The following is a 26318-nucleotide window of genomic DNA, read 5'->3' as shown; positions in this document are numbered from 1 at the left end:
TTCAGAGTGGCGCTGCAGAGTGGCGCTGCAGAGTGGAGCTTCAGAGTGGAGCTTCAGAGTGGCGCTTCAGAGTGGAGCTGCAGAGTGGCGCTTCAGAGTGGCGCTTCAGAGTGGAGCTGCAGAGTGGCGCTTCAGAGTGGAGCTTCAGAGTGCAGAGTGGAGCTTCAGAGTGCAGAGTGGAGCTTCAGAGTGCAGCTTCAGAGTGCAGAGTGGAGCTTCAGAGTGCAGCTTCAGAGTGCAGAGTGGAGCTTCAGAGTGCAGCTTCAGAGTGCAGAGTGGAGCTTCAGAGTGGAGCTTCAGAGTGCAGAGTGGAGCTTCAGAGTGGAGCTTCAGAGTGCAGAGTGGAGCTTCAGAGTGGAGCTTCAGAGTGCAGAGTGGAGCTTCAGAGTGGAGCTTCAGAGTGCAGAGTGGAGCTTCAGAGTGGAGCTTCAGAGTGGAGCTTCAGAGTGGAGCTTCAGAGTGGAGCTTCAGAGTGGAGCTTCAGAGTGGAGCTTCAGAGTGGAGCTTCAGAGTGGAGCTTCAGAGTGGAGCTTCAGAGTGGAGCTTCAGAGTGGAGCTTCAGAGTGGAGCTTCAGAGTGGAGCTTCAGAGTGGAGCTTCAGAGTGGAGCTTCAGAGTGGAGCTTCAGAGTGGAGCTTCAGAGTGGAGCTTCAGAGTGCAGAGTGGAGCTTCAGAGTGCAGAGTGGAGCTTCAGAGTGGAGCTTCAGAGTGCAGAGTGGAGCTTCAGAGTGGAGCTGCAGATTCAGAGTGGCGCTTCAGAGTGGAGCTTCAGAGTGGCGCTTCAGAGTGGCGCTTCAGAGTGGCGCTTCAGAGTGGCGCTTCAGAGTGGCGCTTCAGAGTGGCGCTTCAGAGTGGCGCTTCAGAGTGGCGCTTCAGAGTGGCGCTTCAGAGTGGCGCTTCAGAGTGGAGCTTCAGAGTGGAGCTTCAGAGTGGAGCTTCAGAGTGGAGCTTCAGAGTGGAGCTTCAGAGTGGAGCTTCAGAGTGGAGCTTCAGAGTGGAGCTTCAGAGTGGAGCTTCAGAGTGGAGCTTCAGAGTGGAGCTTCAGAGTGGAGCTTCAGAGTGGAGCTTCAGAGTGGAGCTTCAGAGTGGAGCGTGGAGCTTCAGAGTGGAGCTTCAGAGTGGAGCTTCAGAGTGTCAAGAGCAATGCCAAAAGCTCTAACTTTAACAAAGGCAAAACCATTGCATTGTAAATGCTTGTTCAGGGGTGCTAGGCTGTCGGCGCTGTTGGTTAGCCATTGGGTGAGGTTAATGGCTGCTTGGTTGGGGTTCGAAGAGTGGGCAGGGGGGTTTTGAAGAAGCGATGAGGAGATCTGGTCGATGGTGATTTTGTTCCAGTTTCTTCGCAGAGTAGGTTGAGGATGGTTGTGGGTTGCGATCTTATTGTAGATGAAGTGAACGCAGCTGTGGTCCGTCCAAGGGAGAGCTGTGGTGTGGCTGAAGGAGATATGTTTGCTGGAGGTGAAGATAGCGTCGAGTGTGTGATCTGCGTAGTGAGTGGGGGTATTAACAAGTTGTTTGAGTCCGAGGTTGGCGAAATTGTCCAGAAGGGCGGTGGTGTTGCTGTCGTTGCTTTTTTCCAGGTGAAAATTGAGGTCTCCCAATAGAATGTAGTCCTCGGAGGGGAGGGCGTGTGGGGTGATGAAGTCAGAGATGTCTTCACTGAATTGTGCACGTGGTCCTGGTGGCCTGTAGAGGAGGGTGCCTCTGAGTGTGGTCTTGGGGTCGGTGTGGATCTGGAAGTGAAGGTGTTCGGCGCTAGCGAGGTTGACGTCGGAGCTGGTTGAGATGCGGATTGAATTCTTGTGGACGATAGCGATGCCTCCTCCTGTTTGCTTGTTGCGGTCTTTTCGGATGATCTTGTAGCCTTCCGGGATGGCAATGGTGATGTCTGGGGCTGAGGAGGCGTTCATCCATTATTCAGTTAGGAATGCGACGTCCGGAGAGATGGTGTCTAGTAGATTCCAGAGGTCGATGGCGTGTCTGTGGACCGAGCGGGTGTTGAGCAGGATGCACTTCAGGTGGTTGGTGTCAGGTCTCTGTTTGGTGTTAGTGGATGAGGAGTTGGTCTTGGTGCCGTCATACTTGCAGGAGTTGCATGTGAAGGGTCCATGGGTGTGTCCGGGGGCGGCTTGGGCGCAGTTGGGGAGTCGGCCGGGGTTAAGGGCTAGGAGGGTGGAGGCGGTGTATGTAATGCGGGTGGGGTGGGTGGGACGGGGGCCAGGGGGTCTGGCGCTGGGCGCGGGCTTGGCGCGGACGGGCGTAGACGGGCTTACCTTTGGCGCACCTTCGGCGCGACTGGGGCGCGATCGCTGCGCGTGAACGCTGCGCGCAAAAGCATCTGTCATATATGGATAGTGGAGGGGGAGGGGCGAGGGAGGGTCAGCAGGGAGGCGGGAGCACCACAGGGGGCGGAGCCAGCATAAACAACAAAATGGCAGCAGCCGTAAACAACAGTGGTCAGGAGCAGTGAGCACAATAGAACAAGCACACAGCAGCGCTATAGTAACAGCGCGTTAAAGCAGAGTGCAGCGCTATTAAAATGAGGCAAAATTAAATGCAGACACTGCGCAGCAAGCGTCTAATCACAGGCACAATGCGGCGAGATTACAAGAAGTTAAAGATCACAAGTAGCGTCTAGACACTATGCACAGTGCGGCGCTATGAAATTAGGCTAGATGCAATGCAAAGCTAAATGAGCTAAATGATGTAAGCAAAGCCCAGGCAGCGTGGAGAAAAGCGCTACGATACCAGGAGGAATTGCGGGGAGCGGCCGATTCTGTGCAGGACAGGACGGTCACCTGTCGCAGCCTGCAATGGCTGTGTGTGTGTGTTATGGTACAGGACCTCTAAGGGTGGCACTATATTTGCTGCAGCTCTTAGAGGCCTTCCATGATCACAGTGCCCTTGGTATCCATGGTACCTTTTACAAGGCACTGTCATGTTGCCGATTGGGGGTCAAAGGTACAGTTTTGGGAAAGAATACAGGCCCTGAGAACCCGATTGGCAGGGACCCAGTGCACAACAAGTCAAAGTGCATCAGAAATCTGGCAAAAAGTGGGGAGTTACTGCAACAGAAACCCAGCTTCCTACAATGTCCGCCCCAGCCTCCGTGTTTAAATGAGGTTGTTTAGAAGTCTCAGTGTAAGGAAACAGGCTTTTTGCAGGGTACCCCCGACCCCCACACACACAAAAACACACTTGGCCCCCATTTTGACAACAGATACAGGTGTAATGTTTTTGAAGCAGCCTGAGCCCTGCTAAACAGGACTCCGTGCAAGTGCTTTGACCCTTGAAATGGTGCATGTTTAGTTGGCCTGTCCCCAATTGGCATAGCCTAACTTACTTCTAGGTCCCAAGTATATGGCCCAGTATATGGCCTGTAATTTAGAATGCCCTTGCATCCCCCCCCCTCCACCCTCATTTCCTGGGAATGCAGAACTTGTGCCACCATGAGTGGGACAAGGTAAAACATGGCCCCCAGTCTACCACTGCAGACTGGAATTACCGTTTTAACTGCAAACTTGACAATGCCATTTAAGGTAATGGCAAAGCCTAAACCTTACTGGTGGGCAAAGTGCAACTTTAGAAGTTGACACTTCAGTTGGCCCAGGTTTCCAGTGCTAGTTTACTGTTGTAATTGGGGTCTGTCCTGCAGACAGCCTTCTGCCCTCATGGGGAATCGTGCTAACGACTCCCAAGGCCGGTAACGGAGAATGTGTCACCTGTGTGTCTTCCTCCCTGGGGGAGTTGTTAGCCCAAAAGGCAAGCTTCAAAGGCGAAGTCGCCTTTGAAGAACAAATAAGGAGCACTTGCGAGAAGGGCCCCTCTAGTGTTTAGGTAAACATGCTGACACTAGGGGCAGGCGGGGAGAAGGCAGTTGTCAAAGTTTTTTCCAGTGACTCATGTTAGCTACACCTCTGGGGGTGGATTAGGGGCTCTGAGTGTCAAGAGAGGGGTCTTGCCATGTTGGGAGTAGGAAAAATGGTACATCCTAGGCTAGGCAGATGCCACACTTCCCAGGAACATGGTCAGCATGAGTGAGGGAACCTGATATGCCATTGGCTACCAACCGTATCCTACCCTGAGGGCATTTTCGGAAGATGAATAGGACACCTCTGACTGAATGAGGACTGCCTTGCTGCGCAGAGTGACCAGAGCAGAGAGGCTACACGTTTGATGGCTGCACCTGCTGACTTTCAAAGAGAGGGACTGTGCCTGTGATGTCCTGCTCAGAGAGGAGTTGTCTTCATTGCCCAGTCAAGCCCAGCGAATCCAAAGGCCTGCAGACTGGCCTACTTTTGCTACACAGGGACACAACAGCTGAAGACGCCTGCTGGGGTAATTTGGTTGCCCAAAGTCTTCAAGCCGCTACTCCGCAAATGGTGGTCCATTGGCGACTGGACTACGGCCAGTTCTGAGAGACGACTTTGTGGGACATCCACACTACAACCAAGATCCCTTCACCCTCTTTGAGGACCAAGGAATCCCGGTAGGAAGACCTTGTAGGACTCTGGCTGGAGTCCTTGCGGATCAAAGTCTGCTGTGTTGAAAGTGAGTTGTTGCCGGATGGCTGTGAGTCCCTCAGTGGAGTATGGCAAACTATTAAACTGCTGGGCTGGGTGGACCTGGATCACCTTGTGCTGCACATGGGCTGATATTTCCTTTAACATTCAGGAGATGGAATAAGGTCAGCATTCCTCACAACAAATCTCTCTTAAGGGCGACGCTCTGTCCTCTGTCGGGGTGAAGGTTAGTGAGAATGAGATAGATGATAAGCTGGTGCCTACATTCTCTTGGAAGGCCTTCTGCTGTCTGTCAGGATGGAGTGACTCTGCCATCTGTCTTTTCTGATTTTGGAGTGTTGCCTCCCTCTGGGTTGAAGATTTTGTCTTCATTTCTGTTGCGATTCCTGCTACCAATACTTTGTGGGCCTTAATCTTTTCTTATTGCGATGTTGGTCGTCTTCTCACAGTCGTTATGTGCAGAAGGTGCCTAGATCTCCTCATCTGTACTTTACAAATTACGAATAGAGACTTGACATAACACTGCAATGAAGCGGTCTGTGTCCCATCAGTACTTAAAGGAGTTTTCCATTAGTCATCCTAATTTAGCAGCGCATTGCTCTCCAAGTTCTGGCAAGCATTAGCCTCCAAACAAATGGGTTAACAGTCCTAGAATAGTTGGAGTCTAATAGCCGTACACACTCAGAATTGTTTGGGAACGTTACTTTGCATTATAATTAGAGATGCTACCTCCTAGTCAGACTATAAATTACAATAAAATGGCGTTTGCACAGTTGCTTCTGCGGGTGCATCCCGGCGCTAACAGCAGGACCACCCTAGATAATAGACTGGCATCCTAAACAATCGACCTAAGCATTAAGCAGGTGGGATCTTCACGCCTCTCCTAAAGATCTCCTCCAAGGGAGCGAAACGAAGGAATGGCAACATCGAATTCCAAAGTTTAGCTGTCAGAAGAGTAAAGGATCTTCCAGAGCGCCTAGCCCTGTGGGCCCTCGGGATCTTGGACATGGTCTGAATTGTGAGTGAAGCAAACATTACATGGTCAAATGGAGTTTGACAGTTTTACTTGCTTCCCCAGCTTTGAAATCTGTTCATTGGGACCTACCTATAGGTCTGGTCCTATATTTGGTTTGGTCTGTTTCTCTAAAACTCAATACAAATTTCTGAACAAAAAAAATTAAAGCTATTCACAGACAGATAAGTTAATGGTTCTGTGTCGGTTAAGGAAAACCTATTTACTTGCGACTTTGTTTCCCATGTGTAGACATCTTTCATGCAAATAGTATGTAATTCACATTTGCAATGACACGTGTCAACTTCTTTTTTTTATTATTTTTGAGTAAAGATCCATGGCAGCATGAAACGAATCGATCTCACTGAATTTGTATCGAAGCCTTCATTACTATCTTGAAACATTGCACAAGCCCCGCCTAATACCACCCTTCAACCATCGTCATTATTATTGTTTTCCTTTTATGAATGTCAACATTTCACAAGCCTGAAGTGTGATGTAGCCGCCCTGGTCAGATAATGAACTGCTGCTTGTTCTTCTGTTTCAGAGTATTGTACTATGTTGCCCAAGTGCCCTGGTCTGGCACTATTCACTGACAGACAGTCGAATCAAAACTGGCTCTCCACTAGACCACCTGCCCATCGCACCGTCCAGCCTTCCCATGCCAGGGGGCAACACCGCGTTCACACAGCAGGTGAGTGCGATATTTCCTAAAGAGCCTGGACCCCATTTGACTATTTATTGGAGTTGTACCTGCCCATTGCTGCCTAGAAATGCGGAAGGGTATTGTTGAAGGATTAACATGATCTGCAGGCTACTTGTTTTAAACCATGTTAGTTGTGTATTCCTTGGGGTTTTTAACATTCACCACCTAACTGCATTGAAGTACTAATTCTGTTGTTACATGACATGCATAGTAACAACCGTGATGTGCCTCAGATCCAGTGCAGTTACCATGGCTTTAGTGCACAAAACCGGTTGACAAACTGTGGGAGGGTCGTTCTTGAGTTTGTATCGGGTAAACTTGTATCTCCCCAGAACTAAATCTTTAGGAGATTTCCTTACTTAGAGAAAATCCTGTCTCCCGCTATCCATATGTGACACTCCACCCCCACTTCCAGCTATGGCCCTTCTTCACTTTTCTCTTCTGAAGCTTGGGGAGGTGAAAGATTTTTTCTGGAGTCGATAAACACAGCATCTGTATCTGCCATCCAGTGCCTGAGCGAACAGGTATTCATAAACTCAAATAATGCATCTTGATTGTGTGCCATTCCTTGACATGTGAAAACCTACACAATGTCAGGCACTCTTTCTGATGCAGGATACAGTGTAAAAACCCTACAAAACAAAATTTCGCACAACTAACTGAGACGACGATTAGTCACAAGGGCCAGACTCCTGAGATGAGTGTAGTCGGGTACTGTCTTTGTGACTGCGAAAATCTGCAGAAGAGGAGTCCTGAGCATTGACGCATCTCCAAAGTGCTTTCTCAGGAAGTTAGTGGGGGTGTTTTGCAGAATGGTTGCTATTTTGTAGGTGGTTTTGTCGAGTGGAGCTTCAGTGCCTGGTCACATAGAGGAAAACCGTTCTTCTTTTTGGTCCGTTTTATTTCTAGAGTTGCTGTTTGAGAGCAGCTTTCTCTCCTGACTGACTGTTCAGCTACATGGATTACTTTTCCATGTGACCAGTTTGTCCCCTAGATATTACACAGGGCTTTGGTTGTGAATGTCTCTCCAGGGAGTAGAAGGTGATTGCTTGGGTTGGAACACCTCCCACCTTCAGATGAGTCCCCATTATAGAACCTTTCGAAACATTTGGGGCCCTTGTGGTACTACTGAGTAAGCTTTCGGAGCCTCTGTTTTTCTTATCTCATATACTGCTTCTAAGGAGTTTAGGGGTGAATTTCTTAAGAGCCCTGTGTCTGCCGTTTGAGACACCTTACTGGGGCTCACAGAGTGAAAGCTAGTTTCCAACACTTTAAGGGAGTTTGATAGCAGACACCTACTAAAGCCCACACCAATCCTCCACTGGCACCATCTAGCCATTAGCTGATATTGTTGAGCTGAGCTGGAGGCTTTAGGGGACTTGAGAAGCGCTGTCACCCCAAGGGGTAAATACGTTGTCTCCTCTTCCTGACATCCATGGAAGAGTATAGTACCAGCAGTAGCTGGTCAATAGCCTCACAGCCTTCTCCCAGCACACTTTTGTTTTCCCTCCCCTGTTCATTTCTTGATATATATTTCCCACTCATGTTTGGCAGTTAAAGTGATCATGGTGTCACTTTTCTGGGTAGGGCAGAAACCTTTCACATTTCTGATCGTCTCATTAGAGCAATACTCACCGATCCTAGAACCCCATTAACAATGGGTTCCTCTAAGGGAGTCAAAGGCCAAGAATATGTCCTTCCTCTGCATGCCTTCTCTGTCTGAAGGCAGCCTACTAAGTTGCATTTCTATGTGTCTTAAATGGCAGTCCTGAAAATTGCCCAAACCTATTCTCCTAGATCAAAACCAATCCTCAGAAATACTTCTGACCGCAGAATCCTCAGCTTTTAGCATATCACCAGGTGCCGGACTGGATCCGGAGGTATCTTCCAACAGGGCTCCCTGTGCCAGTAGGTGGTGCTCTATGATTCTGCGGTGACTAACGCTCCCAGAAGTGACGTAGCAGAGCCACATATGAGTGTCACCCCTGTATGTTGAAATCATTTATTTTATTTCAATGCCCTTTGATGTGGATCTGGAGCTCCACTCCTAATTTTTTTTTTCTTCTGGGGACTTCAATTTAGTTTCACAGTGTGCTTGGGAATGTTCTCTTAACTGCATGCAACATGCTTTTCGCAGTGCCAACATTGCAGGAAGTAGATGCCTGTCATGGACCTGCACGAGGTCTGCTGATGGTGGACTCTATGTAGTTAAACATATGAAGATGTCCCAGTTGAAGAAGAGGCCCTGTTCTGGTTGCTGGCCAGATTGTGGTCCTAAGCAGGAGGTCGCACTTGCAGAAAACCCACTTCCTGCTTGAAGTCTTCAAGTAAATAGAAGTCAGTGTCTCGTCATAAGCTTAAGAAGGCCAAGTGGGTCTCCGCACCATCCCTCCACTCAAAATCTAGCGAGAATGTGCATGGGTATTGTGACAACCATTGCGCTCTCCCAATTTCTCCTGAATCGGCACCAATCCCACAATTTGCCCCAATGTCCCACACTGTCTTCAACACCAAATAACAGCCATCAAAGAGGCCATGCTGAAGGTTTTTTGTGCAATTTCAGCTCTCTGGTGCACCTTTGGGCCTTAGTAGCACTGCAGGGATGTCCAGACAGACTTCTGCCTATACCGCGGTCTGCCCCCTCTGGTCCCGCTACCGGGCCCGCACTGACTCCAGTATTGACTTCTACTCTGGTGCCAAGATCCATACCGGTTCCTTCTGACCTGATGCAGGCACAGACTCCGCCAGTGCTGGTCTCTGACTGATCCTGTGGCTGTTTTTCGACTCTGAACTGATGTTGGCCTGCTCCAGACCTGTGTCGTACTATAAAATTACAAAAGCACAAACGGTGATTATACAACATCTGAAACGATGCCAATATCAGCAGAGGGCTCGCTATCTTTTCAGCTACGATTTGGACCCAGTGCCGGAGTCCAATGACTCTCTTTTTGCAAAGACCCTCAGGACACAACTGATGATGAGGAAGGGGACCATTTGCTGATGCATTATATTTAGAGGTACAAAAAAACAGTGGTTGGTATGACACCTCTCCCCGAGCTAGACTGTCCGCTTGGGCCACCAACTGAAGAAAGTCTTTTGTTTGCAGTGGTGGTTCAGAGGGGAGTTGAAACAATAAAATTGCACTTGCCCACAATTGAGACGAAAACAAATGTAAATGTGGACCATTATTGCCTTTTCTTGAAGCCCTAACTGGCACCGTTACGGCTACTTGGTCCAAGTCATGCCCTTGCTTGCTAGTCATTGGACTTGGTGTAGGTGACATAGACTGGTTCCTGTTGACCCTCACTTCTTGGCCAAGCATCCTACAGCAAAGATCCTAATTGTTCAAGCATCAACGAGTAAGATCAGTCTGAATTTCCTTCTGGACAGTGGAAAAGGCTTGATGGTTTCAGGAAGAGAATGTTTTCTTTGGCTAGTGTAGCTTTGAGACCTACAAATGCACTTTCTTTTGGGTAAGTACATTCGTGCATTATGGGATATAGCTAGTGATATCTTGGCAGCCGTCCTGGGGGACGAAGTAGCTCATTGGCCCAATGGCTACATGATGATCAAGATGCAGGCATGTATGTGCTCTGAGCTGGCCTGGACACTACAGACTCCATCGGCATAGTTCATCGCACCAGCATCGTGCTCAAAGGCCTTGCCAGAAAGAGATCGACTAAGTGTCCTGGAGATGTGCAGGCATCTCTAATGGACATGCCCTTCGATGCCTTTAAGCTGTGAGGGGAACTCTGGTACTGTTCAAGCAGAGTCACGCCACAGTACGATCTCTGTGGTTATTGACACCAGCGAACTCATTTCCTCTATCTGGCCATTGAAAGGGGCTAGGTCACAGACCGCGCCATCCCTCCCAACCTGTACTGCATCAACGGACCCAGTGCTTTCGCAGCTGCAGACATGTCACCAGTAGAAACCATTCAAATCAGCAGGGACAGCAATCCATAAACTCTTCCTCCCACTCTGCTCCGGTCATGAAGCCACCTTAGTTTGCTCTCGCATGCTCTTGTCTGGCTGAGAGAAAGCAGAATACGGCATTTTCTCCCCACCCAGAGATTAATCACGTTGGACAGGTGGTGTTCGAGGTGGTTGGTTCAAAGGGGTTGTACCCTGCCCTCCAACTCCTCTGCACCTCACGTTCCTCTCGCAATGGAACAACCTTTGAAGGTGCATTCTGTGATGACATCAACCTGCTATTATCCAAGGGTTCCATCGAGCGGATATCAGACCTGTGAAAGAAGAAGGATGACACTTGTGTTATTTCCCTGTTCTATCGAAGGATGGAGACTACAGGCCTGTTTTGGGTCTCTGTCCGCTGAACGCCTTTTTGAGCATGGACAAGTTCAAAATGCTTTTGATGCAGGAGACTGGATAGCGTTTTTGTACTTGATGTACACTCATTTCCAGCAATCCCTCTTGCAGTCCCACGGGTATCTCCCCTTGTTCGAGGTAAGCCAGGAACACTTTCAGTTTACTATGCTCCCCCTTTGGCCGTACCTCGGCTGCACGGAGTCCTGGCTATTAACTGTAATATCCTGATGTTTTGATATCGGCTATAGCTTTCAGTGAAGATGGCTCTGAGGCTTTCTGGCCGTGTGGATCATCCTCATACTGGATACCTAGTGGCACATGCACACCCAGTAGGGGACTCAAAGGTCCCAGTGAGCCCCGAATCAAAGCTATCCTTCCAAATCCACTCAGATCTTGAAGGAGCTGGCTCAGGACCTACAGTGGTTGCTTGCAGCTGACATCCTTACTGTTGGCAGGCCCCTATCCCTTCCCCACCCAAAGTTTACCGTGGTGGCAGGCATGTCGCTGCTGGATTGGGAAAGCCAACTGAGAGAGATGGAGATAAGAGGCCTCTTGGGGAGTGCTGGCTCTTTGTCGGTCTTGGAATGCTCTTTCTGGTGGATACTCTTATCGAGCTGCAAATGTCACACTGTCCTTCCTCTTCCCGCTCGGTGTAGTGCCCTCTTTGCATCTAAAAAAATCCTAAATTAGTTATCCTTCTGACTCTGAAAGCTTGCCTACCATTCGTCAAGGGGAGGCTGGTATAAGACCTCACAGACCACACAACCGCCATGTGGTACTGCAAAAAGTAGGGCTCCTTTGACGTCCACGGCCTGGCAGCATCCCTGAGTCCCAAAGCAGACATTCAAACACACAAAAGGTGCTCGCAATAAGTCTAACCACAGGCAATTGCTTGGGGTAGCATTCCAACCCCTGCGGCCTGAGCGATTGCCAGTGGCTGAGATTAATTGAAGCATTCTGCCCCTCACCTTATTGTGACAGCTAACACCCTAAATATCATAGGTATGCCCAGCCATGGGTCCCATGTTCACTGGACTAAAGCTACAGCTACTGATGAGCCTCAAGCAGGGCAAAATCAGTCTGGGGATGCTGGTGGTCCCTTCTGGAGAGGGCCTTGCCTGACATTCGGATGGACTGTTCCCTTAAGGAGCAGGGTTGGTACTGATTTGCATAAGGCAGGCCTTTGTCTAGAGTGGCATGGTCAGAAAAAATGATGGTGCCGCTACCTCTCCTGCCTCGAGTTCTAGGGGAAGATTAAAAAGTAGTGGCCCAAGTCATTTTCTTCGCCCTGTACTGGGCCTTTAAAGGGTGGTACCCAGAGCTCCTGAGTCGGAGCAGGTGTCTTCTGATCATATTTTCGCTTTTGGAAAACCTGCTGTCTCATTAACATTGGAGGGTCCTGCATCCGAGTCTCCACAATCTTTCTATCCAGGCCTGGTGATAGCCGGGGCAACTAAATACATTTGACTTGCTAACCAAGGTGGTTGATTTCAACCTTGTGGCCAGGGATGCACTGGGAAAATGTGTTTCTTGTTATGGTACTTGAAATATAAACATCTTTAAAGCCAAAGTTTCTGATGTTCTTTTGTTTGTACTTTTGCTAGCCCACCAAGGCCTCTCAGTGGGCACAGTTTAAAGTTATTTGGTAGCACTTTCAGCCTGTCTGTCCAGCCATTTTTAAGTGACCGGTTATGATGCATGATATAAAATAGTTTATACACGTTTCCCACCCTAACAGTTTGTTCTTTCTCTGTGGTACTTGAATTTGGTCTTGACATTTCTCACATGCATGACTTTTGAGCTTATGCACAGCAATTATTTTAAGTCTCTTAACCCTGAAAACTGTCTTCCTCATTGCAATTTCATCTGCATGCTGCACAGTTGACCTGCAGGTGCTTTTGGTGCAGCTGCCCTGCACCACCTTTTCCCAGACTTACTGGTACTGAAGACCTGGGTTGCCTTCAAATCAAAAATTGTGACTCCCGTCTATGTTGGCCAGTCTTTAACTCTGCAAGCATTTTCTGCCCTGGCTCACTAGTTACGAAGACACATTTTTGTGAACACGTTTCTTGGTGATGTGCAAATTATTAATATTGTGCTGAAACCCCATTTCCTGTTTATGCGCAATATAACATAATCAGTAAAACTACGTTAGTGGTAAAGTTTTGTGGTAATTTCAATGGAAAATGTGGTATCTGTAAATGCCAGTTCGCTACCACATCATTCATAGTAATGTATTTATGATAAGTGAGTTTGTAAACATGAACTTGAAATATTCCTGCTCCTTACCGGATGACAATCCTATTAAGAGGCGAGCCAGGGATCATGTGCACCCTATATGTGGGCTCGATTCCTATTATACATGCAGCAAATGTTTAATCTAGTGAAGGGTTTTTCTGTACAGCAGATCTAGTTAACTGGCATATTTGAAGGTGCTCTCTTATATGATAATAAAGAAAAAGGCAGGTCAATAAGACAAAATATCTGCCTAGGATGACCCAGTTTGAGACCCTTTCATGAGCCAAGTACACCACAGTTAGGTCGAGTAGATTATTCAAGTTACTAGACCTGCAGGTCTAGTATCGTTTTTATGATTTTTCGAGGCCCTGGTCCGGATATTCCAATTCAATGTTTGTGTATCTCGTTATTTATTATTCAGTGTTTTGTCCAAATACAAAAGTGATTACCCAAGAGCGCACAGTTTGTCATAAGGGGCGGCTGCGATTGTATAATAATTGAGTTTTTTTTAAATTAAACTATCTATCTATCTATCTATCTATTTATCTATCTTCTGGTTCCATAGTGGTTCTAATGGTGAGATATAGGGACTACTCTCACCAAAGAAATGCCACTGTGCAGTGGAACCTGCCCATCCTTTAAATACAGAGCTCACAACCAGCAAGTTTTGGCGAAGTGGTGAAGCCAAGATTACATGTCAAGTCCACTACTGCCAGAGCTAAATCTTTCCACTATCCCATGTCTAGCTGGGGAGTAACAAAGCAAGTTTCAAAATAGCACCAGTGTGTCGGTCACATGAAACACAAGCTGGGCTATGTCAGTGGCAGGATGAGCTTTGAGACTAGCATGCATTTCAGCTGGCAGTATTGAATTTTGTAGCTTTTGGGCCTCAGGGGCCGATCTCGGGACACCTTCCGTGAGGGCTCTCTTGATAGGCTTCTATAAGGGCATCATGTAAGGCTTGAAGGCTTGATATAGTGCTCCGTCAGCCAGTGACCAATTTCTTTCGTGCTCGTTAACAGCGACAGATGTGTTCTTCCTTCCTGGGACTCCTTAGGGTAATGCAGTTGACATTCTCTGGAACAGTGGACACCTTAAAATAACAGTACAACGTTCCTCTATCCATGTTTTGGGCACTATAGCTGAAGCACAAGCGCGGAGATACCCCTTCGGGGGTCGAGTCCTGTACTATACAAAAAAGAAATCCATCTGTATTGCGTGTAGAATTAGAACCGTGAGAATAGTCCCTCTCTTGTAGTGTTCAGTGTGAACAAAGCATTTCACTGTCTGAATGTTCCTCCTCTGCTGTCTTTCGCCTCTTCTACCGACACAAACAGTCTAATACGGCTAAACATGCCTGTGCATATGAATGTGAAAAGGAGCTGGAAGATGTCATCGGATAGTACGGGACAACACCTTCCACAGTTTTGTAATTTTAGACATTGCACATTTTGTATTGATTATCATGTACTTTTACGTTGCTCACATTTACAGAATGATATGTAGGTAGATCATTTAATTTTTCAAACATTGCAAATTTTTCGGTCACATAATTGAAGCTGTTATTAGAACACATCTGTGTGTTTTAGAGATTCCAGTTTATCCACTAGACCAGTGCTTCCAAAACTTAAGAACCACGACCCGATTTTTAGAATGATAAACCTTTGCAACCCCCCCTAGCTTCAATGTACACGATGTGGGCGGTTTTTACTTTTTAACATCTTTTATGTAAGCATTGTTTGGTCTCACTGTCCTTTACAGACATCACATTTTCCATTGAAATGGACATTACATGTGCGCAGACATTCAGTTTTACTGATAAAACTATATATATGCACACAAATGATGTGTGAAAATAGTTTCATCGAATATTTATCATTTGTGCATCTTTTCTTGATTTGTTTTGATCCTCTTAAAATCCGTTTCCATCACACTTCAGACTTACAAATAAATGTGCTTCCATTTTGCTTTCCTAACTTCTGAACATGTACAGGTCAAGTACAGCCATTTACATTTTGTTGTGTGTTACAAAAAGACATCTGACTGCCTTTCCTTCCAGACTCCACGTCCCCTAGCAAGACTGTCACATAATTGACGTTACATGTGTTTCTCTGACTTCAAAGTGAGAAGTTTGGACACACAAATCCCCATGTTAATCAGTAGGCAGCACTTTGTCAGAAGGCACAGCATGACATTTGACCTCGGTCTTTGAAGAGCAGCAAAGCAGATAAGATAAATACAGAATTTGAAGGCATCTTTACTTATTGCCTGGACTTTGTGACCTACCAAAAATCTGCTCTCTTGCTCCACTGGTTGGGAAACACTGCCCAAGACTGCATGTTCAGTGTGAGTGAGAAAGAGATGTGTGAGGGTCATTCCAAGGTAGGTGTAAGAGTGAAGGTGCATAGTATGTAGCGATAGTGAACTCTATTATACAGTGAACCTGGCACAGCTTCTGTTTTTCACTAAAGTATTCTTCTTTTCGTTTCTAGGTGAGAGCTAAGTTGCGGGAGATGGAATTGCAGATCAAGGAGCGTGGGCAGGCTGTGGAGGTCAGGTGGTCTTTTGATAAGTGCCAGGAAACCACTGCAGGTACGCTCTGCAGTCTGATTGTCATACTGTTTTCACTATGTGCCATTCAGCTGTGGACCCTTGGATGGGGTCTCTAGTAGGCTCTATGATACACCATTAAAATGTGCATTGATTCTTTGCCATTTGATGTTGCTACTAAAGGTAAACCTAAAGATGTTTTGGAAAGGGAGCAACTTCCAGAATAGTTTGTTGTCTAACTCAGGCCACCGCTGGAAATAGATGGATGATGGTCGAGGTGGGGCGGTTTACTGTATGATACAATAGTGACGTTATAATGATGGCTGATACGCCTTTTAAATCAGATTTTTCATGTTCCTTAAATGACTTCTGTGGTGGACCCTTCTGGTAATTTTTACCTGGCTCCTCAATTTTTACCTGCCTGTTATTGCCTATTCCCGGCATTTGTTTAGCTGCGGACCCTGCATGCATCAATTAATGTGGCTGGGTGTCCCGCTCTGACCATGAAGTGGTTTTTGCTTCTAAGGCAATCATTACAAATGTCATAGTTATTTTTAAAAATCCTGTAAAGTGACCTTTTTTCTCTTTCACATATTCATCTTCTCTTTTCTCCAGGATTCACTATCGGGCGTGTGCTGCATACGTTGGAGGTTCTGGACAGTCAAAGCTTTGAGAAGTCCGATTCCGGCAACTCCTTGGATTCGCTTTACAACCGTATCTTTGGGCTCGGCCCAAGCAAGGATGGCCATGAGGTGAGGAGTGCAAAAGGAAAAACAAGGAGCTAGTGGGTCACCTTGAGGTGCGCAGGTAGATACATCTTAGTGGGAAAGACTATACATGAGATGCAGCAGATGGAAGTTTGAGTGACAGCAGAGAGTTTTAGACACCTTGGGAAATATTCTAGTAATTTGATTTCCTGATGTTCGGGATGAATAAGAACGCCACTGCTGCACAGTACTACACATCTCTTCGCTTGAAACTGTGGTAAATAAATAAATAATACCTCTATTTTTGACTGGATATAACAATAACAGATAGCTCAATAAATAAGAGTCAAGATTCGAGGTAGTAGGAGTTTGCAGGTTTAATACAGCATAAAGGACAGGAACAGGACAACCTGCACGGGCAAGATCTGGGATGGCTAGCCAACAGGGGGGCCCCGACAGCTGTCGGGCAGGATCTGGAATGAGCGCGCTGGCTTTTAATAACAATACACAAGTATATATACTAAAACAATTGCATTACAGTACATACAATAGGCGGAACAGTGGGTGGGGCCTGTAACAGTCGCGAAAGATAAGGGTGAAAGTAGGTGTAACAGGAGGCGTGTACATGGACATGTGATGTAAACGTAACAGAATATGTCATAAATGGGGCGGAAACATGGAGGGGGCTACCTAAGGAGCCGGGACCTCTAACCTAGTGGTGCGCGCAAGCTGACAATGACGTGTTACTAGGAGAAGCTGGGGGCTATGACTTCTGCGCTAGGAGCAGAGACTGAAGTCTGGAGAGTCAGAGCGACATGTACCTAAACACTATCTAGTATCTGATGTTTAGAGAACATGTTGATAGAATCCAAAAGTTATCAGGGTAAAGGCTAACAGACACTAAGACTGGTGCATGCATTATTCTACATGTAGTGTGTGTTGAGGAATATTAAATGACCATAAATACAGTATTTCTCTTACATGGAGACGTAAAGGCTAGACGATGACTGAAACTATTGATGCGATTCAGTAGCTTAGGAATGCAGAGAAGGAGAGCTGGACTGATAACTGGAATCATAACATACTCTTGGCAGACTGGCAGGCAGAGCCAGGCCGAGCCGGGCACTGTGAGGCAGGAAGTAAGTGAAGGGTCAGGGATACAGGTGGGGGCTGTATCGCTCCTCAGCGAGGGTTCAGGAGACAGGAGCTGAATCTGATGTCCGGGCCCTTTTGAGGCCTAGAAACGGGGACTTTTACTGAATTAACGTGCACACTGAGAAACGTGGCAATGTAGCTTTACATAGGCCTAATACTCGTAGCTTTCACGAGAACTGGAAACTGGCATACTAGAGATGGACACAACTGTAATTGCGTCTTTAATCGATCATGGGGAATACATATTGCATATTAATCATGCACATATAACATAAGATGGGGAACACGTAGGGACACAGAACATGGCAAAATTTACTTTTCCACATCCCCTCCTTGTCACTACGTTTCCATCAGGAAACATCAATATTCATGATACCATCTATCATTTCATACAGTATCATTTGCTCGTCTCGAATTTTCTTGGAACGGGATTTAGGACGGGACTTGGGACTAGGAATACAAGAGGTAGCACAAATGCCGCAAATCGCAGGGCCACATTGTATACAGAGGCAGCAACTGAATATGATCGCTACTGCAATACCTAGAAATGACAATATTTTCCATCCCCAGGCAGAAACTATACTCCAAAACCAACCGGACCATGTCCAGGTGCCTGGATTCTGGTGTAACTGATGGGCAATTTTATGAAGTCTGGTTATAGCTGAATAAACAGACGGCGCGTTATTTGGAATGAAAATGCAGCAACTAGATCCGATGACTCTACATGCTCCTCCTCTATCGGCCAGTATGACGTCGAGAACGAGACGATTTTGTAGCACGACAAATCTCATAGCAGATTGCTCTTCGGTTAAGTTACCTAGAGCAGAGGCAGTCTCATTCACTACTGCTTCAAGGGTTCTGGTCAATCTACGTATTAACTTACTATTCTGGATAGGTCCTATAAAGAAGAAGAAACCTCTATTGAAATCTGTATACTGTTCTAGAGCAGTTTCAGTTTGATCGACAATCGGGGACTCAATCTCCCTTCTATGTCTAATGTGTACTAGATGTGTGTTTCTATGATAATCAGATGGGGCTAGAAAAACTGGTGGCAGTAGGAAGGCAATGTAACAGGTTCCCTCCCAATCGAGGGGCAGACGAACATATGCGGTCTGACCACAAACAAAATAAGAATGACGTGAAGCTTTGAAAATAAATTTCCCACTGTCACTATACTTGACAATAGTAGTACAATCACTATGTCCTACATGTACGGAACCATTATTTCTGACACATAATTCGCCTTTGACTGGTAATACTGAAATAGCAGGTAAGTCTGGAGTAGGATCAGACTGAACATTCAGGACCATGAATTTCGAAGAATAATTACCTAAATTATAAACTTCATTTTCTAGATCTAACCCTGTTCTGTGGGGAAGACCTTGCTTGTCTGGAAAACATGTACTGTTCAGAAGGGACATATCATTTGAAGATGACGTTAACATGGACCAGGCTCCACACGAACCATTATGTGAGAACGGATAAGGAAACAGTGGCAGAACTCCCTTAGGTGTCTGGAAAGGGGGGAGTCGACCACACACCCAACAATTAGTGGCATTGCTGGTCTGGTGTGAATAGTGTAACATACGGATAAATGAATTGTTGCGCATAGCAAGACGATAGGATAGTTCGTGAGGAGGTAGATCACTAAACGTGTGCTCTACTGTAGCATTAGAAAACATATTCACATGAGAAATTGGAAAACATAAATGAAATGCATAGCTCGTGCAGGTAACCATCAAGCTGAGAAACAATATAAAACTTAGAAAAACGATACATCGGATAGAGTTTTGACTAACTCTCTCACTATGGGGGTCTATTTCATACATGTCAGATACCTGTCTAACCGTTTCACCTAGGGGAGGACTTAGACAATTAAATTGGCTGACTTATTTTACTAGACCGGAGCTTACTTTTATACTCCTGCTGTGGAGTTTTCTCTAACAGGGGAGGCTTGGTATCAATGTCATTTGCGGGACAGTCCTTGAGAATAGTATTTTGGCAGTCTTTAGGTAAAATGCAGTTCTTGGCAAAAGTTTTAGGTTTTAGTCCGTGAAATTTCTTGACGTGAGACAGATGGACCCACCCCTTACGGCCCTCCAACTTGACGGCAGTACGGGTGGTTAAGAGGACCAACTTCGGCTCCTTCCAGCGAGGCTCCAGCGGACTTGAACGATCAAAATTCCGGACGAGAACCAAGCTTCCTGGAACGATTTCATGCGGTTTCACCTCGGTATTGTCTGGAAATGCGGCGGCAACCTGTGAACGACAAGAGTGTAGGGCAGACATCAAGGAAGCTAGGTAATCTGTCAGCATATTACTGGAAACATCTGTAATACTTCGGGGTCTAGGTGTACCCCATACATTCGGGGGGCGGCCGAATACGACCTCATAAGGGGACAGACCTGATCTGGAATGTGCGACCATGCGCATATAGAACAGAGCGACTGGCAGGGCAACTAACCAGTCTACACCTTTCTCTTTACAAACTTTGGCAATACGGATTTTCAAGGTTTGATTATGTCTCTCTACGAGACCGGCTGCTTCTGGATGGCGTACACAATGGAACTTCCACTGGTACCCTAATAAAAGGGAAACGTGCTTCATTAGTTCAGATGAGAATGGTTGGCCGTTATCAGAATACACGACCCTAGGGAGTCCATAACGGGGGAAGAATTCACGAACCAACTGCTTGGCAGTGGTCGCGGCTGTGTAATCTGGGACTGGATATGCTTCTGTCCACCTGGACAAAGCGCATACAACTACAAGGACATACTTGAAACCTCGACATCGCTCCATCTGAATATAATCCATCTGGAGGACTTCAAAAGGGTGGTCAGGGGGCTGGAATCCACCTTGTTCCACCGGGACACTTTTACCTGGATTGAACTGGCAACATATCATACAGGTACGGACTTTCTGCTTGGCTGCAGCTCGTAAATGCTTGTTAAACCAGATGTTCTGGATACTGTCTATCATGGCTTTTTCTCCTAAATGTGCAGGACTATGTGCGGTATTAATAATGACTTGAACCATTGAGTCGGGGAGAAACCATGTGGCTTTACCCTTCGTCAACCATCCCTGATCTGTCTGGACCCCTCCTTGTTCGGACCATTTCTTGATTTCTTCGGGAGTAGCATGTAACTGGATATCTATGATATCTTGAGTAGGGTCCTTAACTGTCATACAAGTAGTCTGTTCTAGAGTGGATGTCGGTGTCTTGTTAACTGGTATGTCTGGGGTCTGAGCTGTAAGCTTGGCTGTTCGATCTGCTAGATCATTACCTTGAGAAATAATGTCTGTAACTTTCGTATGTGCTTTGCACTTCATGATAGCGATAGATGTCGGTAAATGTATTGCATCTAACAGAGCTTGAATAAGGAGACCATGCTGAATCTTGGTTCCATGAGAAGTCATGAAACCTCTCTCCTGCCAGAACACTCCGAAGTCGTGTACGACTCCGAATGCGTAGCGTGAATCTGTGTAAATATTAACTTTCAGGTTCTTGGCGTGTATGCAGGCTTGTGTCAGAGCAACTAGCTCTGCTGCCTGAGCAGACAGGGTGTCAATACGGTGTGTTTCAATAACTTCAGTGTCAGTAGTCACTGCATACGCGGCTACTAGTTCTCCTGTACTTGTTCTCATACATGAACCATCCACATAAAGTGTCAGGTCGGGATCTGGTAATGGAATATCTGTCAGATCTTGTCTTGGCTTAGTCATAGTGTTAACAACTTCCACACAGTCATGTGTGGCAGGATTTGAAGTAACTGACGGTAACAGTGTAGCAGGATTTAGAACGTTGCAGCGTCTGATTTCTATGTGTGGCTGGAACAGTGTCAGTTCATAACCTGTCAAACGTGCAATTGTCAAGTGCTGAGTCTGTGTTCGGTTTAAAAGAACTTCCACGGAGTGTGGAACTTGTACTGTCAGGGAGTGTCCTAATACTATGGAATCACTTTGTCTGATAGCTAGTGCTGTGGCTGCAACTGACTTGAGGCACGCAGGCAGAGCCTGGGCTACTGGATCTAGTGTGCTCGAAAAATAAGCACAGGGCTTGTACTGTCCGGCTTGATCTTGTGTAAGAACAGATAATGCTGTACCATCACGTTCTGTGACAAAAAGTGTAAAAGGCTTACTGTAGTTCGGTGTAGCTAGAACAGGAGCTTGGCATAAGGCTTTCTTTAACTCATTGAAACTAAGTGTATGTTCAGATGTCCAAGGGAGGACAGTCGATACGCTGCCTCCTGTGTCGTTAACTGTATCAGTGGCTTGGCTAGAAATGCATACTGAGGAATCCATTGTCTGCAATAAGAAGTAAGGCCGATAAAAGCACGTACCTCCTTCTGGGTCTTGGGCTGAGGAAGACTCGCTATTAACTGGATACGGTCAGGTGTCAACTGCCTACCCCACTTGGACAGTAAGTGGCCTAAGTAGATCACTTGCTGGACACAGAATTGAAGCTTCGAAGGGGACACCTTGTGCCCCATCTCGGCTAGGAAATACAAAACTGTAAGTGATGCTCGCTCGCAAGCACGTTCAGAACGGGCTGTGATCAGTAGATCATCGACATATTGGAGCAGGGCAGTGTCAGTTGGCATGTGAATGTTGTCTAGTTGTCTCTTAAGTGCTTGACTGTAAATGCTAGGACTTTCTGTGAAACCTTGAGGAGCTCGTGTGAATTTATAGCTCCTTCCATTTAAACAAAAACCGAAAAGGTACTGGCTGTCTGGATGAATTGGAACACTGAAAAATGCGTTTTTGAGGTCTATGACTGTGAAAAATGTAGCCTCAGAATCAATGGCTGTCAATAGAGATGAGATATCTGGAACAACTGGGTACTGGGGAATGATACATTTATTGAGTTCTCGAAGATCAATCACTAATCGATATACTGGAGGTGCATTTGGATCAGTACGTTTCATGACTGGAATGATAGGAGAATCTAGGTAAAACTTGTATCAATAATTCTGGTAATTCTTTACATTTGTCTCCAAGACCGGTACCTGGTACTCGTATCTTATCTTCAGCTTCTAGAGCTGTCCAATCGATCTTTTTCTCTCCCACCTCCCAATCTTTTTCCTTGAGTTTTTCGTATACCCCTGCGGGCAACAGGACTTTTAGCATTTTAATAATATCTGGATACGTGTATTCTCCCATACGGAGCATGTCTTTTAATTCTCGGTGGAACCCTGCTGGATCTTTGTCGTGACAGGGAATTAATTTCTTCATCTCTAAGAGTTCCATCTTGGTAACTGGGGTGTAAACAAATACTCGTTGCATTTCACCATCTGGTGTCCTAACTGGGTGTACTTCTCGTAACGGATGCTGTCTATCTATGTAAAACGGTTTACTTTCTGGAGGTGAGACATGAACAAAATGCGGATTTAAAAACGTTCTATATTTGTGGCGCTGTTCTAGAATGACACTAATTAAATCGGTACCTAAACCTTTCCATCTATACTGGAGTAACTCGTTCAGGACATCATGTAACGGACCTGGATCAGAATGTTGACCCTCATACAGCGTAATGAGGTGTTGGATCATATACATACCCACCAGTAGCTGCTCGGCTGGGGGCAGTTTCAGAAACATTTGTGCCACTATTTCGTCTGGAAAAGTGGTAGAATCAGTAATCCATCGGACTGCTGATCGGGCTAGTTCTTGTTCATGCATAGTACTTAATTCACTATAACCGATTCGTGATTTCAGAATTTGATCGGTAGCTTGAAATACTTGTTCCAGAGAACCTTGTTCTGGTGCTGGAAGATGAAAGACTTTCTTGTGTTCTAGGCGTAAATGTCGGTCTGGAATTCTAGATTTACCCACATACGCTATTCTGGCAGGATTCTCGTCGTTTACCTCTTCACTAGAAGTCATTTTCTTTCTCGCTTACTTGTGCTTCTTTGCGTTGTTCGTGTAACCTTATTATTTCTTTACGTATTTTCTTGTACATACTCTCTATACTATTGAGTGTCTTGTGCTTACCCTCGGCTATATTATCACTCCACTTTGTCAGAATTCTCATTTCGGTCGGATCTTTAGTCGGGGAATCTTGTTCCCTAATTAAACAATTGATCAGGAACTTTAATAGCATAAACTGGATCTCGGATTTCCCGAGAGACATGACTTCAGCAATACTTTCTGGATCTTGTCCTGTACGAATGAAACGATACATTCTGTCTAGATCTTCTTTCATATTCGGTAGGGTGACCAAATACTCGGACACCTGCCTTATACGTACGGAATATATAACCATACTATCCTCGCCTGGGACTGGATCATAACAGCATTCAGTAAGAGCTCGCCTGATTTCTGCAACGGACTTATATTTGGGCGTACGCTGTAACGCACGTTCATGTAACTCGACTGGTCCTAGACGTCTACTTGGCGGCGGGGTACCAGGAGGACCTCCTCCCGCGGCCCCTAAACTGGAATCGTCGACAGATACTCTTCGAGCTGGCAGAGTGACTGATGTGGCGGGAATTTGTACTACGGGCTGGACCGGGGGTACCGTAACAGGTGTTGTAACAGGTGCCCCGGTGGCTGGAGGACCATGAATCACATTATTTACAGGAGCTGGCGGAACAGGATTTGCATATTCTGGGACTGTGTCGTCCAAATAGGACGAGAGAAAAATATCAGCTGCGGTCGGTTTGTGACGTAGCTTGGTCGGAACTAAGGGTGGCGGGAAATTACTGGATGCCTCCGGGGTTGCTTTTGGCAAGCCCTCGGCAAGAAGAGGATACATACCCTTAATGAGGGCATTCCTCTGTCTGTCTGACTGTTCGGTTTTAACTCGTTCACCTATTTCGATTAGTTCCCTTTCTTGGGCTCTTTCTAAGGATTCTCTACTTAATTCTGACTTTCTGATTTCTTTTTCGGTTCTTTTATGAGATTCTTTGCGCCATAACTCGATGGCATCTTTCTGTGACTGTCTGGCTTTCTTTTTCCATAATACTTCTTCTACTCGCATGATGCACTCGGCATCCCATGTACCCGATACGGGCCATCTGTACTTTTCTTCTAACTGTTTGGTGTACTCCACCCATAAATCTAGATATAATATGGCACTTATGCCATGCTTTTGATACATAGAATGACCTGGACTGTCCCTAGGCGGGACAGGAATTGCTTCTTCTAACAGACCTTTTCTAGTTTTTAACTGACGTAACTTGGAAAACAATGGCATGACTGGGCTGGAGTCTAGACACAATACAATACACAATGAACACAATAATTACACCACTTTCATACCACGACATGGAAATAAATGAATGACATTTAAATTAACAGTTTTGACAAAATACTACCTGGAATACTGAAAACAGAATACATGAATTTCTCGAGAACAGAACGGACTAGAACAGAAACTAGATGCACTGCTAAAACAGTACGAAACTTACCGGTCTCATAAAGAGACACGTCAGGACCCGCATCCACCTAAGTGGACACTTCGTGTTGGATCTGTGTACCCCAAACCCACGGACCAGAGACAATGCAATTGACCCTGTCTAGATACTACCCCAGCAACGGTACTCACCGGGCAGCAAGAACGAAAGGCCTCGGACTGGACTGGACTGCTACGATGACGGACGGACGAACTTCGGACTTCTGTTACGGGTGGGCCTCCGGATACCTCGGACCTTGGACTCTCGGCTTGGGCTCTGGTCGGGACTCGCCGCGTTCCTCCACCGCCTCGTCTGGATGCTGGACCGCAACCTCCGTCTCCTCCGTGGGCCTGAGGGATACTTGAAGCAGAAATATCTGCACGTGCACGGTATGGTTCCGTCACGGCTGCAGAGGATCAGGGGGCTTGCGTGGCTTCACCGGCGCGTGGGGAAAGGGCAAGTCCCTGTTCGGGCGCCATTATGTGGTAAATAAATAAATAATACCTCTATTTTTGACTGGATATAACAATAACAGATAGCTCAATAAATAAGAGTCAAGATTCGAGGTAGTAGGAGTTTGCAGGTTTAATACAGCATAAAGGACAGGAACAGGACAACCTGCACGGGCAAGATCTGGGATGGCTAGCCAACAGGGGGGCCCCGACAGCTGTCGGGCAGGATCTGGAATGAGCGCGCTGGCTTTTAATAACAATACACAAGTATATATACTAAAACAATTGCATTACAGTACATACAATAGGCGGAACAGTGGGTGGGGCCTGTAACAGTCGCGAAAGATAAGGGTGAAAGTAGGTGTAACAGGAGGCGTGTACATGGACATGTGATGTAAACGTAACAGAATATGTCATAAATGGGGCGGAAACATGGAGGGGGCTACCTAAGGAGCCGGGACCTCTAACCTAGTGGTGCGCGCAAGCTGACAATGACGTGTTACTAGGAGAAGCTGGGGGCTATGACTTCTGCGCTAGGAGCAGAGACTGAAGTCTGGAGAGTCAGAGCGACATGTACCTAAACACTATCTAGTATCTGATGTTTAGAGAACATGTTGATAGAATCCAAAAGTTATCAGGGTAAAGGCTAACAGACACTAAGACTGGTGCATGCATTATTCTACATGTAGTGTGTGTTGAGGAATATTAAATGACCATAAATACAGTATTTCTCTTACATGGAGACGTAAAGGCTAGACGATGACTGAAACTATTGATGCGATTCAGTAGCTTATGAATGCAGAGAAGGAGAGCTGGACTGATAACTGGAATCATAACATACTCTTGGCAGACTGGCAGGCAGAGCCAGGCCGAGCCGGGCACTGTGAGGCAGGAAGTAAGTGAAGGGTCAGGGATACAGGTGGGGGCTGTATCGCTCCTCAGCGAGGGTTCAGGAGACAGGAGCTGAATCTGATGTCCGGGCCCTTTTGAGGCCTAGAAACGGGGACTTTTACTGAATTAACGTGCACACTGAGAAACGTGGCAACGTAGCTTTACATAGGCCTAATACTCGTAGCTTTCACGAGAACTGGAAACTGGCATACTAGAGATGGACACAACTGTAATTGCGTCTTTAATCGATCATGGGGAATACATATTGCATATTAATCATGCACATATAACATAAGATGGGGAACACGTAGGGACACAGAACATGGCAAAATTTACTTTTCCACAAAACACGTGGAACAACAATG

At 46.3% G+C, this 26318-nt stretch overlaps 1 protein-coding gene across 9 annotated transcripts in view; it reads left to right on the top strand.

Annotated features, from left to right (window-relative positions):
* Positions 1-26318, top strand: part of MED12 (mediator complex subunit 12) — a 614738-nt gene that overhangs the window by 117006 nt on the left and 471414 nt on the right. For all 9 annotated transcript variants that reach the window (XM_078640219.1, XM_078640216.1, XM_078640215.1 and 6 more), the window contains 3 exons: positions 6082-6228; positions 15300-15399; positions 15973-16109. In XM_078640219.1, coding sequence (XP_078496345.1) covers positions 6082-6228; positions 15300-15399; positions 15973-16109 — 384 coding nt within the window. The remainder of the gene's footprint in view (positions 1-6081; positions 6229-15299; positions 15400-15972; positions 16110-26318) is intronic.

This window comes from Lissotriton helveticus, chromosome 4_2 (assembly GCF_964261635.1).
Source record: "Lissotriton helveticus chromosome 4_2, aLisHel1.1, whole genome shotgun sequence".
In the NCBI taxonomy this organism is placed as follows: domain Eukaryota; kingdom Metazoa; phylum Chordata; class Amphibia; order Caudata; family Salamandridae; genus Lissotriton; species Lissotriton helveticus.
The sequence above is the reverse complement of the archived record's forward strand: the minus strand, read 5'-3'. Positions and strand labels throughout refer to the sequence as shown.